The sequence below is a fragment of the Pelecanus crispus genome, chromosome Z (assembly GCF_030463565.1).
Source record: "Pelecanus crispus isolate bPelCri1 chromosome Z, bPelCri1.pri, whole genome shotgun sequence".
In the NCBI taxonomy this organism is placed as follows: Eukaryota; Metazoa; Chordata; class Aves; order Pelecaniformes; family Pelecanidae; genus Pelecanus; species Pelecanus crispus.
The window spans coordinates 82,577,178-82,592,969 of record NC_134676.1 but is presented as its reverse complement, the minus strand read 5'-3'; the positions used below and the strand labels follow the sequence as shown (position 1 = coordinate 82,592,969).

The window sequence follows — 15,792 nt, the reverse complement described above, 5'->3', positions numbered from 1 at the left end:
GGCATAGTCTTCACTGGGTAAAAAACTGGTTGGGTACCCAAGCCCAGAGAGTAGTGGCGAATGGAGTTAAGTCCAGTTGGCAGCCAGTCATGAGCAGTGTTCCCCAGGGCTCTGTTTTGGAGCCAGCATTGTTTAATATCTTTATCAATGATCTAGATGAGGGGATTGAGTGCTCCCTCAGTAAGTTTGCAGACGACACCAAACTGGGTGGGAGTGTCGATCTGCTAGAGGGTAGGATGGCCCTCCAGAGGGACCTGGACAGGTTGGATCGATGGGCCGAGGCCAACTGTATGAGGTTTAACAAGGCCAAGTGCCAGGTCCTGCACTTCAGTCACAACAACCCCATGCAATGCTACAGGCTTGGGGAAAAGTGGCTGGAAAGCTGCCTGGCCGAAAAGAACCTGGGGGCGTTGGTCGACAGCCGGCTGAACATGAGCCAGCAGTGTGCCCAGGTGGCCAAGAAGGCCAACAGCATCCTGTCTTGTATCAGGAATAGTGTGGCCAGCAGGAGCAGGGAGGTGATTGTCCCCCTGTACTTGGCACTGGTGAGGCCGCACCTGGAATACTGTGTCCAGTTTTGGGCCCCTCAATACAAGAAAGACATTGAGGTGCTGGAGCGTGTCCAGAGAAGGGCAACGAACCTGGTGAAGGGTCTGGAGCACAGGTCTTGTGACAAGCGGCTGAGGGACCTGGGGTTGTTTAGCCTGGAGAAGAGGAGGTTGAGGGGTGACCTTATCGCTCTCTACAACTGCCTGAAAGGAGGGTGTAGTGAGGTGGGTGTTGGTCTCTTCTCCCAAGTAATCAGCGATAGGCCAAGAGGAAATGGGCTCAAGCTGTGCCAGGGGAGGTTTGGGTTGGATATTAGGAAAAATTTCTTCATGGAAATAGTAGTCAAGCATTGGACCAAGCTGCCCAGAGAGGTGGTGGAGTCACCATCCCTGGAAGTGTTCAAAAAACGGGTAGACGTGGCACTTCTGGACATGGTTTAGTCTAGTCTACCCTTGATTGGTTTAGTGTGGACTTGGTAATGTTAGGTTAATGGTTGGACTGGATGATCTTAAAGGTCTGTTCCAACCTAAACGATTCTATGATTCTATGAAAAGGAATAAGAAATTCTCAGAGGAGCCATAAACTGAATTCAGTGCTCTGAATGCAAATTCTTCCATGGGACATTCCTAAGTTGCCAACTTCTGGAAGTTTAAAGGGGAAATACATGGGAACGATCATTCCATACAAGCTCCTTTTCTCCTATGTTTTTTATTTCTTCTGGAGAGACTAACACTTTGAGACAGATTTATTAGACATAAAGGTCTAATGTAAAGAGAAGGATCCTAGAAATAAAATGACAGATGCTAGTCTGTATGAAATAAAACGTAAGTTATAAAAGAAGCCCTAGTAGCCAACTAGTTACATCACAGCTCTCAGACTCCTTGCTGTGGAAATGAGGGCTATGGCTCCAGTTTTAACTAAAACTTTTTCAAGTGTGCAGTAAGAAACCCAGAAGTTCTGAAAATATCAACTGTACCCCAGATTTTTCAAAATTTCCAGCCTCCGTGTCATAGCCTTCATTCGCCTCATGATCACCAAAACAAAACTCCCTTTCTCTTGGAGGAGTTATACAAACCTAGAGATCCAAATTCTCTGTTAATAAAAAGCTGAACTGTTTTGTTTTCCTCTGGAATTAAAACTACCCTGGACGGGGAAGCAAAATTCAGGACTCCATGTGGTTCATCACTAGCTTCTACTGTCAAAACAGCTTCATATCCTTGACTATCCAAAACAGCAGCACCTGAAGAAGAAACTCCTGAAAAAAAATCAGTGGACTACAATGAATAAAGTGTTACACAACTAATTTTTTTATCTTATATTACTGCTGTTATTACATTCAAATGACAGTTAGTAACAGTGCAAATGAAATTAAACCAAATGCGTGAAGAGCACACTGAAGTTTATGGATGGTGTGGAATGTCTATACATTACATTCTATAATAAATACAGGAACATACAATCACAACAGAAATTGAATGCATACTAAGTACAGAGTCACAAAAAATTACTAAGAAATAAGAAAATTTAATGGGCCAGTGCCAAATATCAACTTCCCTAAACTTCCTCTATTGTAAAAGCAAAGAGAAAGTTTTCCCAGGAATTAACTCCAAAAGTTAAAATTATATTCAAATTCTCAATCATTCCATTCAAGTTCTCAATCATTCCATTAAGAAATTAGTCCCATTCCCAAGTGTTGCTTTGATGAAAAATTGTTGGTGTGTCAATTTATGCTTATCCTGATGGATTACAAGAGTCAACAAATGATTCTGGCACATAAGTAAAGCACCTAGCAGCAACACAATCCATGTCAAGTTAGTTTGGTGTTCAGACATTAATTTCAGTTTAACAAGGGATATTTGCAGAAAGGATGCAGCTTCCTGCTTCTTTTCTCATTATAAATTGAATGGTAAGAATAAATATTCTGACCTCCTTGAATTCAGGGACAGATCAGAAAGTCAGCTTGTGGCATGACAAGATTGCTTTAAAATCTTTAAAATATTATTTCATCGCAACTGTATGCAGAATACATTAGTAAGCTGAACTTTGTATTCAGTTAAGGAAAACTGCAAAGACACTGTGTTTGTGTACACATATATATATATATATATGTGTACACACACACATACACACATAGATCAAGCCTGTTTCAATAAAATGTGAATGAACTTTGCACAGTTTACACTAGTTGCAGTACGCCTAGTCCTACATCTCCAAAATGGATTAATACATATAAAAATGTTACACTGCTAAATGGTAGTTTTAAGATATAGCAGGCTATAGTTCTGCATTACCTTCTGTTTTGATGTTGTGTAGGATGATCTGGTATTCTTCTTTTTCTTCAGGAATATGGTCATCCAGCAAGTGAACATACAATGTTGTATTCAATGTCTCCTATTTATTTTATTAAGTGATTAGTCATTATTATACAAATTATAAGTGATATCACCTTATCATATACATTTCGAACACCTTTAAGAAATGTAAAGTTAAAGTATCAAAAACTAAACTCCCTCCATAAGAGTAAGGGAGCAAGTAAACAATCAGATCAAGAAACAAAGACTGCTGTAAAAGCACACTTGTTGTATCAGCTCAGTTCTAATTACAACATTCTCCTGTAGCCTTTAGCTTTGCTTATAGACCTACCTCAGGAAAAAAGAGTATTCCAGAATAGTTTTCAAAATTTTGTTTTACATTATGCCCAACTATCTTCCATTCAACAGTAACATTTCCCAGTCCTGGGGCGGTTCTTACAATATGGAATTGCAGTTGTTCTCCTAGGAACAAAGGGTAAGATGCAACATTTTGGGGTTTCCTCTCCTACATGTCAATTATAAAAATGAGAAGCCAAAAACATACATCACAGTCAAAATAATTTTTCTGAAAGACATTCATATTTTTAATAGTGAGCTCCACAGTAATTATATAACACATTTGGTTTTAATACTGAAACAAAAAAACCTAACTCTTTTGTCCTGGATTTTTCCGGTTTTAGTTCACTCTTGGAAAGAACTATCAAAACATGAGGAAACCTGGTACAGATGAATAACTTAGAAAGTAAATGCCCATCAAGACACTCACAAAAGAAGAGCAATACCCGCCTGTGAACTACACAAAATAGTAAATGCTGTATATACCACCTATAACACAAAGAGTTTTCTACAACATCTAACTGGCAAGGAATATGCATTTTCCTAACATTTGCAGTGTCTTGTGACTTTACATAGTGCATGCAGAAAAATGCTTGTAGTTACCTGTAAGTTCCACTTATGTGAGTTTGAACTTACAAATATTATCCATATTAGAAAAGAAAATACCCAGAAAATGTTAGTATTTAATAATTTATAATTTTAAAAATAAGGTACTTTAAAATATTAATATTCATTAATTTATAATTTATATATTTAATAATTTCTGGGATAATCAGTATCAGCTGACAATGTGCACCTATAAGAAGCAATTATGGTATTTTTCACATTTATGACATTTAACCCAATGGCCACTTTAATTAAAAAGAGCAAACTCCTTATAAATATTTGTCAAATTTAGAAAATGTATATAATAGTAAATATTTATACACATTTATAAAATTTGTATAGTTTATATAATATTAAATATTTTAAATATGGACATGTGAAATTAACATGTCATATCAATATGACATAAATCAGCAGGTAAAATTAGTAATATTTTGCAATATGTTCACATTAGAGGACAGATGTTTATTCACAATATGTAAGTGTATTGCATCTGTCTGTCAACAGCATTTTTCAAGTGCATGGAATTTAAGTTTGCCAGTCTGTACAGTGTTGCACTGGCTTTCAAAGACATGAAATATGCAGAAATCTATAATATTGAGATGCTTGGAAATAATGATACATGAGATTTCTTTTGCTTACTAAAGAATGAACAAAACTAAACAAAAATTTGTCAAAATGTATTTTAGCAATGCAGAAACAGAAAACTGACAAACTTAGTTCCATCCCCAACTGACTGAAAAAGTATTTCTTATTATTGCTATTAACTGATGATTTTTTTTCACTATTGCAAAATCTGGAATAATTCCATCTTCTGATTTGTGTTATGTACACACTTAGAAGCAAACCTATTGAGAAACGCTGAGATACATTTATGAAAGTGAAAAAGATGTGGAGTTATGTGGCTTCTCACTCCATGGCATAGAGAACTGAGCAGCCCAGCTAGTCTCTCTGATTGTGTAATTTAAAGAGCATCAAGTTAGGATGCTATCTGGCTAATCTAGTATATCATATTGCAGGACAGTATTGTGTAGCTAAAACTGGCAGAACAATTTGAACATTTTCTAGAAGTGTTCTTTTCTTGGTAAGGAAATATTAGAGATGCAGGTATATTGGCTACCAATGAGAGAGATACAAACAACTAGCTTCAAGATACTAACTTCAATATGATTAATTAAAATATAAAATTGTGAAGAATTCATACAAGAATTGTATACAACCATTTTCAAATAAATGGAATTAGTATGTATTATTCAGCCTCCACATTCCAAACTTCAGTTAAGCCTTGGAGAGGTACCAATGTTCATATCTTTGTCTTAAGTTGTTCCCTGAATAAAAGAATTCAAAATTTATTGACATCACAAGGATTCTGCTCCTACAGTCAGATATCTGAGGATAGACTACCGGTTTACAAGTTCGCTGAGGCTAATTTATTACATTGTTTAACACTGCACTGAAATCCACACTACCCTATTTGAGAATTTTGCACTTCCATTGCAAACAAATAAATATTTAACAGAAAAATGGTTACTTTACTACCATTATAGAATGCACAATTTGGACAAAGCTTATTTCAATACAACGTTATGTAATACAATGGATTTTCACTGAAGACTGGGACAAAACACTTTATGATGCAGAAGCCTGTTACACTGTAATCCAAACACTAAGAAGAAACCTGAAGTATAATTCATCATAATTACAGACCCCAAGTAGTTAATTACTGGCCCATGTTTCTTGGTCAGCTTTACCAAAATCTTTGGTATCCCTATCCAGAAAGAAACACTAATACAAATACTAATTGATTTCTGAAGATTGAAAGTCTTATTAAGCTAATTTCACTATTTTAAGTTTTTTAATATGTAACCATGTTATCCATATCTTTAGATTTCATTTATGAGGGAGAAGAAGGGGGCCTCAGCCATCCTTCTCTTCATCATTTCAAGCTACTGCAGTGCATTTTCCTCTAATACAGTCATAGCCACACCACTGTTGCATGCCTCTGCCTGTACTAAAATGCTACCCTTGCCCTCAGTAAGGTGGTAAATAATATGCACAGCTTGAAAATAATAGAGATTTGCTTGACAGAAATTGTTTGATAATCCAATAAATATAAAAGATAATAATATTTGAATTTATGTCTGGTAAATTTTGTTTTCAGAACCAAAAAACTTGATACGGAAAATGAGATACAAACACTGAAATCATCTAAAGGCCTTAGATCATTCCTTTTTTTATCAAAGGGACTTAGTTTGGTTGTTTTTTCTTGCTGCAAGACAATGCACTATTTTTCACAAACTGAGGAATTAGAATCCAGTAATTTCCGAACTATAGCAGAGTATTTCAGCTCCAAATGGCCAGCATTTTCTAGCATGCTATGAATAATATTTAACTAGTGGAAAGTATTCAGGGTCATCATAACCTTTGGGAATGAGACAGTTTGTATTAACTCCTTGTGCTCATTAACAGCTCTTTTTAGCTTGCCAGATTGCAGCTGGCTTGGCAGGTGGATCAGAACTGTTAATGTGGAGAAATCAAAGACAAAAACTGGGCACATACTAGCACAGAATTAACACAAACTGCATCTAGATAAAAAACAAAAGGTTATGATGTCTTTCATGTCTGGAAGGTTGAGAAAGACTTTTTTCTTCATACAGAAAATGCAATGCACACGTTCCTGTACAGCAAATTTCTGTTTGTTAACTTTCCCTTCCCATCAGTTTACAGGTCAGAGAGATATGATACTGCAATACACTGAGATTCCACCAAAGGCTGCCAAAAGCAATTGACCATCAGTACCATTATTAACCTGTGCAAAACTGCATCAAACCTTAGATCAAACATGCAACTTGCTCTTTTAAAGTACTAGTAGAAATCTCTGTTCCATATCAAATTATTATTTTTCTTTCTCAAATGTCATGACTGAGTGATGACAGCAAGATTACCACATTCCCAAATTAGCTACCATAAAAAAACATAAACAGAAAGTTTTAAAACAGCAGGTTATTGAGTCAGGAAGAAGGAAGATGTGACCTTAATCTTTCTGTGGGAATATTTTTGAGAAGATTTAAAGTGATTTTTAGTCACTGACAGACGTGACTTGCTCATGACTATTAATAGGTGTGTATGATGGGAGTTATATACAGTTCTGGAATATGATATAAATGAATAAGACAAGATATGCTAAAAGGGGCTTTGAAATGCAACACCCATAGAAACAAGGCATGATCTTCAGAAAAAAGGAAAGCATAGATGATGGTATATAAAATGGTTTTGGACATGGTGTACTCTTCCTTTCCACAGATTTCTTTAAGTGCTATACTTGCAAGAGTTAAAAACTCAATGAAATACATGCCAAGTATGTGGTTATTCTCTGCTTGCTGGTATTCTCTGAACAGTGATATAAACAATTACTGTGAGTCATTATCAACAGAAAGCACAGAGATGGAAGCTAATGTTAGACAAACTGAGTGTGGTCAACACAAAGAACCCACCTTCACGACCAATAACAGATCTTGAGGCTGTCTGGAAGCTAATAATTCCTGCCACGTTGTCACTTGCCAGAATAATCACTGTGACAGTGTCAAAACGGGGCAGAATCCGACTTCCTCCTTCAGTATGGACCAGGCTGATAATGATACTTTCATTGTCCTCTGGCTCTGAATCATCTAAAATGGTTAGCATGACCATCTTTTTTGTTTCCCCTGCAAGGAGAACAACATATACATATGCACATGGAAATCACCTTTTAAAAAGACTTAATCATCTCCCTTCGTAGGAAATACTTAAAAGATATAAAAAAGGGCATGAAGCATATTTATTTATGTACCTGTCTAGAAGTTACTGAGTGTCATTATGAAGTTTCATTCAATTATTATTGAAAAGTTACATTAGGGCAATGTAATTATCAAATTATTAAATATATTACATAGAAATTAGCAATGTAGGCATAATTTCTGAATGTCTCGAATTCTTTATTTGCATTGTAAGTTCTCTGACTTTCAAATTTAACTTAGAAAAGGGGAATATCATTCTTGCAAACAATTACCAAGTGCGTAAGTTCTCTGATAAACCATATACACAACTATGTACATTCAATTTGAATATATTTACTGGGCCAGGGAACGTATTAAAACAGGCTGTCATTGTGTTAGTTACTTGTCTTCTGGACTATCAAAGAATGATAGTGTAAACAGCAAACACAATCAACTACCAGTCTCTATAATCCATTATAATTTACGACACAATCCTGTTGCTCAGTGACTGTGCATAACCTGTGTTTTATGATTATAAGAATACCAGTTTACAAGATACACATATTTCTTGTTACACTGTGTTTCAAAATACTTTGAAAACAGTTTTTGCTAAACTTATAACCACTAATGTAAGTACATATCAGCTTCAGAATCACTGCTGGCAACCATTCCTTTGAGTTCAGATGATTTAGCAAGCTAGCTAGCACACTAGACTTTTTACTGTACTTCCACAAATTGCTTTCAAAATAACTTTTCAGTCAACTCTGACTTTGAAAATATAAAATATATCTGTCATGCTGTGTGGTACTTAAGTAATGTCTGCCATTGACTTGTTTGTCCTGTTTGCAATTTTTTTTTAACATGCTGTTATGTTATGAAATCAATATGCTCTCAGAATACAAAAAGAGACGTCATGAAAAATTAGTACTGTATTAACTGAAGGTTAACAAAAGACCATTTAGGCCTGATTCTCATTTTAATTATGCTTGATATAACAAGTATCTTCAGCATTATTATTCCTTATTTATGTGATAAAAAGGTAATCTTTATAATGCACACTGCAATATCTTAAAAAAATACTTAGATATTTATGCTTTTCATATTTTTTTTTTTTTACTGCCACTGTGTGTGTTCTGCAGCATAATGCTATGTGCTAATGAACTATATTCTTTTGCAGATTGAGCATTCAGGGAGGTTTAGCCTAAGAATAAGACATCACATCAAAACATCCAGAGGACTGAGTGCTTGTCAGATTCTTTTTGCTTTTCTTTAGTTCTATAAAACAGAAGCGAGTGCAAAACCTTGCCTCACCTTCAGCGAACACCAGAATCTCACCAACACCTACAAAATCCAAGTTTGGGGTAGCAGTTCCACCAACCACATGCCATTCCACTGTCACCTGTCCCAGGCTGCCTTCTGTCCTATGTATCATTAGCTGCACGTTCTGAGTACGTTCTTCTACTTCAACATACAGACCTTTCTCTGTCGCATTGGGACTTACGCTGTAGATCTTAAATACTCCAAATGCATCTCCATTCATCATTATGATAACTGTGGAAGTGTTTGGCTGTCCTATAGTTGGTTGATTTTTTAAGCTGGCTGAGATGTTCATAACTTCAACTTTCAAAAGGGATATAGTGAATTTCTCATCCAACTCTGGCAGACTGTCAGGGAGTATGGTAACTGTGAGATTTGCAAACTCTTGCCCTTCCTGCATTATGGCCCACTGTCTTGTAATAGATTCATAATCACTACCACCTATGGCTTGTGTGCTAAAGAGAGCAGATGCACTGGTGATGTTTTTCTTGTAGGTCCAGAATCCTGAAGTGTTAGTTAATGGGCTGATGTCTGATGTCAGCCAAAGGCAGAGAGGAATCTCAGAGGCACTGGAAAATGTAAAGGCTGAACATGCTTGTTCCTTTAGGCACTGAGTTGCACAGGCATACAGTGGGTCACTTGCTGCTGACATGTTCACTCTGGTCCTGGATAGTTGGTCAGGAATTCCTTGTACAGGAGACTCGTAACAGGCCAGGATATCCTGACCTTGCTCAATGGCAAGAGCTATGATGTCAGTCTCAGAAGTGCTGTAAAATATCTGCAGCTGACCAAACCTTCCCCCGCTAAAAGACATTAAAATAAAAAAGTAATGTCAGTTGATGAAGTATGCCTAACATTCTGTATGTTTCTAGGTTCAGAATAAAAGCAAATAAAATCAACTGGCCCTTTCTGAATTGCTGAAAAGTTCCAAATAGCTAAGTAGAGTGGGTTCCCTTGAAGCTAGTACCAGAATAACTGAGTTTTCATTTGTTGTGGACAGCAAGTTTAATTATTTATAGATTGGGTAGCAGTCTGTTAAGAATGCATGTTTGCAAACGTTTGTTTCTAGGAATTAACTTAGCCTTCTTAGGGTTGGCAAGGAAGAAAAAGGCTGTGCTGGCCAACCTTGTCATCTTTCCTCCTAGCTGTCCTCAGGATGTCATATCACATGCATAAAACCTGTTTTCCTTTCCTTGTTTCTTTCCATCCCACAAGGGTTGACCCATTTTGTCCTCCAGTTCAAATTACAGGAGCAGGCTGTTGTGCAGCTTTTAATGATTTGATGATAAAATAGGCAAAATGAAACTTCAAGTACACCATGTACATTAGGTTTACATTGTACATTAGAATGCATATTACCTTTAAGTACTTTATGTACATTTTTTAATAAGCACACATCTAGTTCAAAACCAATGTACATGAAATACAAATGCATTGAGTTGGCAGATCAAGAAATTGGTGAAAATATTTTACAAGAGAAATTATAGCCAAGACAAATATAAAGAAAAAGTAATGGATATAAATAAAGCAAACATTATACCAACCTTCGCCTGACTGTTACATTTGCAAGCAACTTTCTTTCTAGTGGCTCCTGAATTTGGTATAAGGATTGATGAAAGAAAACTGTGCCATAAGGATTATCATTGGCAGGTATTATAATATTTGCCACGCCATCTAACCCAATAGCACCACCATTGGAGGCCTGAGTTAATTCTACATGGACAATCTCAAAAAGAAAAAAAAAGAAAAATAAATAATGCAGCTAAACAATTTTTGCTATTTCTAACAATAATCACAAGCAAAGTAAAATCTGAACTTCTTGCACCTTCCTGCCAGAACATTCCTTGTTTTCCTTTGCACACTTTTGTATAATAAGTTAAAACTCTAATACTATTCAAGAAAGATGTAACTGCTTTACTTACTTCTTCTATTTCTGGAACATCATCAGCCAGGATTTCCAACAGCAACATCTGAATGGCTTCCCCAGGGGCAAAAGTAATATTACCCAAGGCGACCTGCAAGTCAGCATCAGCAGGATGTCCATTAATGGTAGCAATCCACTGAACAGTAACATTACCAAGTGTCCCAGCATTGCGGATTATTGGCAGATTTATGGTTACTGATCCAAACTCAGGCTCCTCCATAGTGAATTCGGTAATCTGAAAAACTGAAATACAGCACAGACAGATGTATTTCATGAACAATGAAACCAAAAGTAAATAAATCACCTCCTGAAGTACATAGTATTATTTCACTTGATTGCATTTACTGGCACAGGTAAATCACTTTTAATCAGGTTTAAACTTAAAAGCAAACTTTCAGTGTTAATATTTTCATCTACAGAGGAAATTAGCATGAAAATTAAGCCCTCATCCAAAAAGTTTATTCCAACATACCCATTGTTCAAGGCTAACCATGACCAGTTTATAAGCTCTTACAAGACAATTTCATAATTATTCCCAGCAAGGAAACTCTGTAACATCTTTTATGTCACTTACTGAAGAAATAAGTCAACATATTCCATTTAAAATCATTTCAAGTAAAAGTCTTCCTTGTATTAAACTTTTAGTTTTTAAGAACTAATTAATTACCTATCCAGAATTATTTCTTTTTGATATTTTTTTCTTACTTTCCTCTACCTTCTTCTACTGACAAGATGGGACAAGAGGAATTAAGTGGGCTACTGAAGGGAAAAAAGGGTAAGTCAAAGGAAAAAGCAGGAAAAAATACACCAAAAAACCAAACAACAAACAAAAAAGATAGATTTCTAAAATATCATTACATTTTTTAAGTCACCAAAACCCTTCTCAAAACTTGTGTAATGAAACTGATTTTGGAAAGTACACACAATTCATTTTATTGATAATAACAGGTAGAAGAAAAACTAACATACTTGACAGAAAATAAAAGAATGTTATTTAATTTCTCTTTATATTTTTCAATTTCCCCAGATTTTTAAATCTGCTTTGGCTGATTATCTAGTAAAACAAAGATATAGAAGTATTTAAGGAACAGATATTAGAATGCAGATTTTGGCTTAAACCTATTGCAGAAATGCAGCACTTAGAATAGATAAAAAAAAAAGTAAACTAAAATCCATCTCTATTGGGAGAGTCAAAAATCTCGCTATATCAGCTGACTAAATAATGCTTTTTTTGTTGTATTAAAGCAGCATTACTCCTTAATTACATGTTCTAAATTAGTTTATTTTATCTTTTCCTTTACTGTCTTCATCCAGGCTTCTTCTTTGTCTTCTGAAGGTTTTTATTCAGTTGCCCAGTAACAGCTCACCCACAAATCTGCAGTAAAAATGTTAACAGAAAAGAGAAAATATGCAAATAAGACTCATTTACCAAAGGATCCAAATGGGTCATCAGAAGCCTCGATAGTTATAATTGCGCTAGTCAAAGATCCAAGCAAGGCTCCTCCTGTTGTTTGATTCAGCAGCTGAACATAAAATGACTCTTCAACTTCAGGACTGATATCATTAATTATATAAATTGGCACAGCTTTACTTGTTTCTCCTTCTAGTAAGACAACATCTGATGAGGCTACACTGTAGTCCTCACCTAGATTTGTAGATTAAAAAAAACCCCAAAACAATAAAAAACAAAGAACATTAATGCATTACGGTTCAGTGTATTGAACATCACCAGTAATACTTATCTTGTCTTTTTGCTTACACATGCATTCCTCCATGATTCTATGGCTCTTTATCTTCAGATCCAGACAACACAGTCTTTTTTATTTCCCGTTGCCTTTAGATATCTGGATGTATTAAAATAAAACTTGGCTTGGCCAAACCAGAGTTTTCACTGTTAGACCAGGAGGTAGTTACAAAAGGTCCCTTATCATCTTCCATTGACAAGGTCACACTACCAAGACATTTCTGTCTTTAATTTCTAATTGCTGTCTGGCATTCCAAGAGATAAAAGTGAACAGAAGCACCTTTGTCAAAGCATTTTAGCAACAGGCACATTTTGTGTGCGGATCTCACTTTAGGCAAACTCATGCTAAAAATGTCTAGATGAACAACTGTGATACACTAGATAATGGCTCTGCTTCAGAAACTAATTGAAAGCATACTCTGACATCAATCTAGCTACACACATATTTAGAAAAGTCTGTTACGTAAAAAGGAAGCTAAAATACAGGTTCTCAGAGCATGTACCACCCATCTATTCAATTCTGGACACAGTTGAAATACAGTGAGTTTGATTTATAACTGTCTAATTGTTTTTGACCCTGCACACTTCATAAGTTTGCTCCTTTCTTTATGTACCTTCTCTACAGCAATGACCAACTGAAGAACTTAACCTCCCATTTTTAGAAGTTCAAGCCTTCTTGGGTTTTGATTGGTTTTTGCCTGTTTGTTTTACAGCTGAGTCCCCAGCTCTCACCTCCTCTCCAACAAGTTCACCTAAACAATGCATGGAAGGTTTCAATATGTACACAGGACTAAAGAGTAGCTACATATACTATTATAGTACTTTTTATTTTTATTTATTTTCTTTTTTTGAAGGGGTGGTAGGCTACTAGGGAAACAAATACCCCAATTCCTTCACTCATTTCTCTTGCTAGATTCTTCAGTGATGATGTCTCAGAGCTTTCTAAAAGCTGATGCATGACCTCTCCAATAGGGCTTAGACTCCTATTTGCTAAGCAGAGTCAGTAAATGTCTCACTACTTTTTTTTTTGTACTTGTTAGACAATAGTGCATTCAATAAACACTTGTTTGCTTTGACTGGTCAAAGCGTACAGTATGCTCTTTCCACTTTAACATAGACTGCATACTTCTGCTATTCTGATTTCTTACCAGCTGTTGCAGTTATTGGCATAGCTTTAAATTTCACAGAAACATCTGCAAATACTCCCCCAGTTCTGGTCACATTAATGATTGGTCCAACATAATTTTCAGCAACTCGCACAGTTGAAGCTGAAAGCTGAAGTGTTCCAAAGGCATCGTCATTGGCATTGATAATTACATGAGCTATTCTCTCATCCACTAATCCAAGTTGAGGAGAATTTACAACTGAAACGTAAACAAAACTTAGTGAGGGGGTGTCTGAGATGCCTGCTCTCTGTGGCTATAAAGTTTATAGACATACATTTGAGTTTAGTGGTTAGTCGCCACTAGCTTTCAAAAAAATTATCTTTTTTAGAATTGGACAAAGTATAACTACAAAATGCACCAACATACTTTTGGTGTTTGAATTATATTATGGCTGAAAAATCCCAATTTTTAAAAAAAAATTACTATTCTACCCTGCTGTGGAGCATACAATCCATAATGTTTTTGAAGAGGTGAGGTACTGTGAAATAATTTGTTTATTTATTTATTTGCCCATAAGGCCAGTAGTAGGATCAATAAAGTTCAGAAGAATTTCATTTTTACACTTGCTATGATGAAATATAAATGAGATTTCAAACTCCCAGCAGAATTATATTTGACGTTTCCCTTAACATCAACATCAATCTGGGGTGGGGGCAGCTGTTAGACATGACAAGAATCTTTGAAGCACAAATCAGGTTCTAATGACCTGAATTTACCTGAATGAGGCATGAAGCAAACATTGTCTACATTGAAAAAGCAACATTCAGCTGTAATTCTACCCCACTTTATTTTTAAAAGACTTTTTTGGCTTTCAATAAGCAAAATTAGCTTAGCTATTTCCTAATACTGAACTTTACAGAACCAACACTAGATGAACAGGTATTAGTGCACAAATCCAATACTGTAACATATTTGGCCTGAAACACCAAAAGGATGCAAAAAGGATAAAGAAATGCTCATCCATCCCTGACAAAATACTGCGCTAAAGGAAATATATGCTAACAGCACACAAGGAGGTAACTCAGAGATTTCTTAACTATACAGAGTTTGGCAGAGGTAAAAAGCTTATCATTTAACTTGGTGCATTTTATCCTATTAAATATAAATACTAGCCTTCATATTTAAATTGTAGGTTTTACATATGTAAGATACTTACTTGGCCGATCCTGTACTTTCTCAATCAAAACAACACTGCTTAGCTCCACAAAAACAGATTCTGACCTCTCAGGATCATCATCATCCAAAATAGGCAAAGATATTGTGGCCTCACTTTCACTGGCTGCAAAGATCATGTAACCTGTAATGGGTATATAATCTTTTCCCTCTATGGCTCTAACAACATCAGGTGGAAGAAAAGGTGACTTTTCATCAGTGTCAATAGTTCTGTATGTTACCATTACTGTACCGAGGAGACCACCGTGCCTTATTATTGTCAGGGAGACATTTTTTGTTTCTTCCTCAACTCTCATTGGTCTGTTTTGCTCAGAAAAGATGAAGACTCCATATGGATCATCATTAGCTAAAATAGTTAATGTTGCATTAGTATGATTTCCAAGACGACCACTGGAGACATTGACGATCAAAACTGAAAACACTTTATCCAATTCAGGAACTTCATCAGGAGAAACCTGTACTGTAATATTTGCTCTCACTTGGCCAGCATCAAATGTTACATTCCCATCTGTGGAGATCAGGTCTTTGCTAAGATCACAGGCTACAATCCAATGCAGTGTCACCTGAGACAAGGCCCCATGCGTTCTCACAACCTAAGTGAAAAATATAAAGATCTGCATATTTCTGTTCTACAAGAAAGAAAAACATAAAAGTATGAGATGGAATTAAGCAAAGACATTGATACAATGGGTTAAAAATAAATTTGTGTTTTAAGAAAACCAGTGTAATCTTTGTTATCTCAGATTTGCTGTATTTGTTGTATCATCAGCACCATTATTTCAAGACAGTAGTACCTCAAATGTAAACAAGTAGAAATAATTTTAAACCTATGGATACCATTTTAGCTTCAAGCTGAATGATATACATTAGAAAACTCAGTATGGAATGGCAAAACAGATGTGCATGATAA

General features: G+C 35.8%; 1 protein-coding gene across 1 annotated transcript in view; it reads right to left on the bottom strand.

Annotated features, from left to right (window-relative positions):
• ADGRV1 (adhesion G protein-coupled receptor V1) overlaps positions 1 to 15,792 on the bottom strand; it is a 321,657-nt gene that overhangs the window by 254,609 nt on the left and 51,256 nt on the right. The window contains exons 29-38 of the mRNA XM_075727117.1: positions 14,866 to 15,475; positions 13,692 to 13,907; positions 12,229 to 12,444; positions 10,798 to 11,042; positions 10,420 to 10,601; positions 8,870 to 9,678; positions 7,298 to 7,507; positions 3,193 to 3,323; positions 2,841 to 2,940; positions 1,625 to 1,804 (exon numbers count right to left, since the gene is read on the bottom strand). Coding sequence (XP_075583232.1) covers positions 1,625 to 1,804; positions 2,841 to 2,940; positions 3,193 to 3,323; positions 7,298 to 7,507; positions 8,870 to 9,678; positions 10,420 to 10,601; positions 10,798 to 11,042; positions 12,229 to 12,444; positions 13,692 to 13,907; positions 14,866 to 15,475 — 2,899 coding nt within the window. The remainder of the gene's footprint in view (positions 1 to 1,624; positions 1,805 to 2,840; positions 2,941 to 3,192; positions 3,324 to 7,297; positions 7,508 to 8,869; positions 9,679 to 10,419; positions 10,602 to 10,797; positions 11,043 to 12,228; positions 12,445 to 13,691; positions 13,908 to 14,865; positions 15,476 to 15,792) is intronic.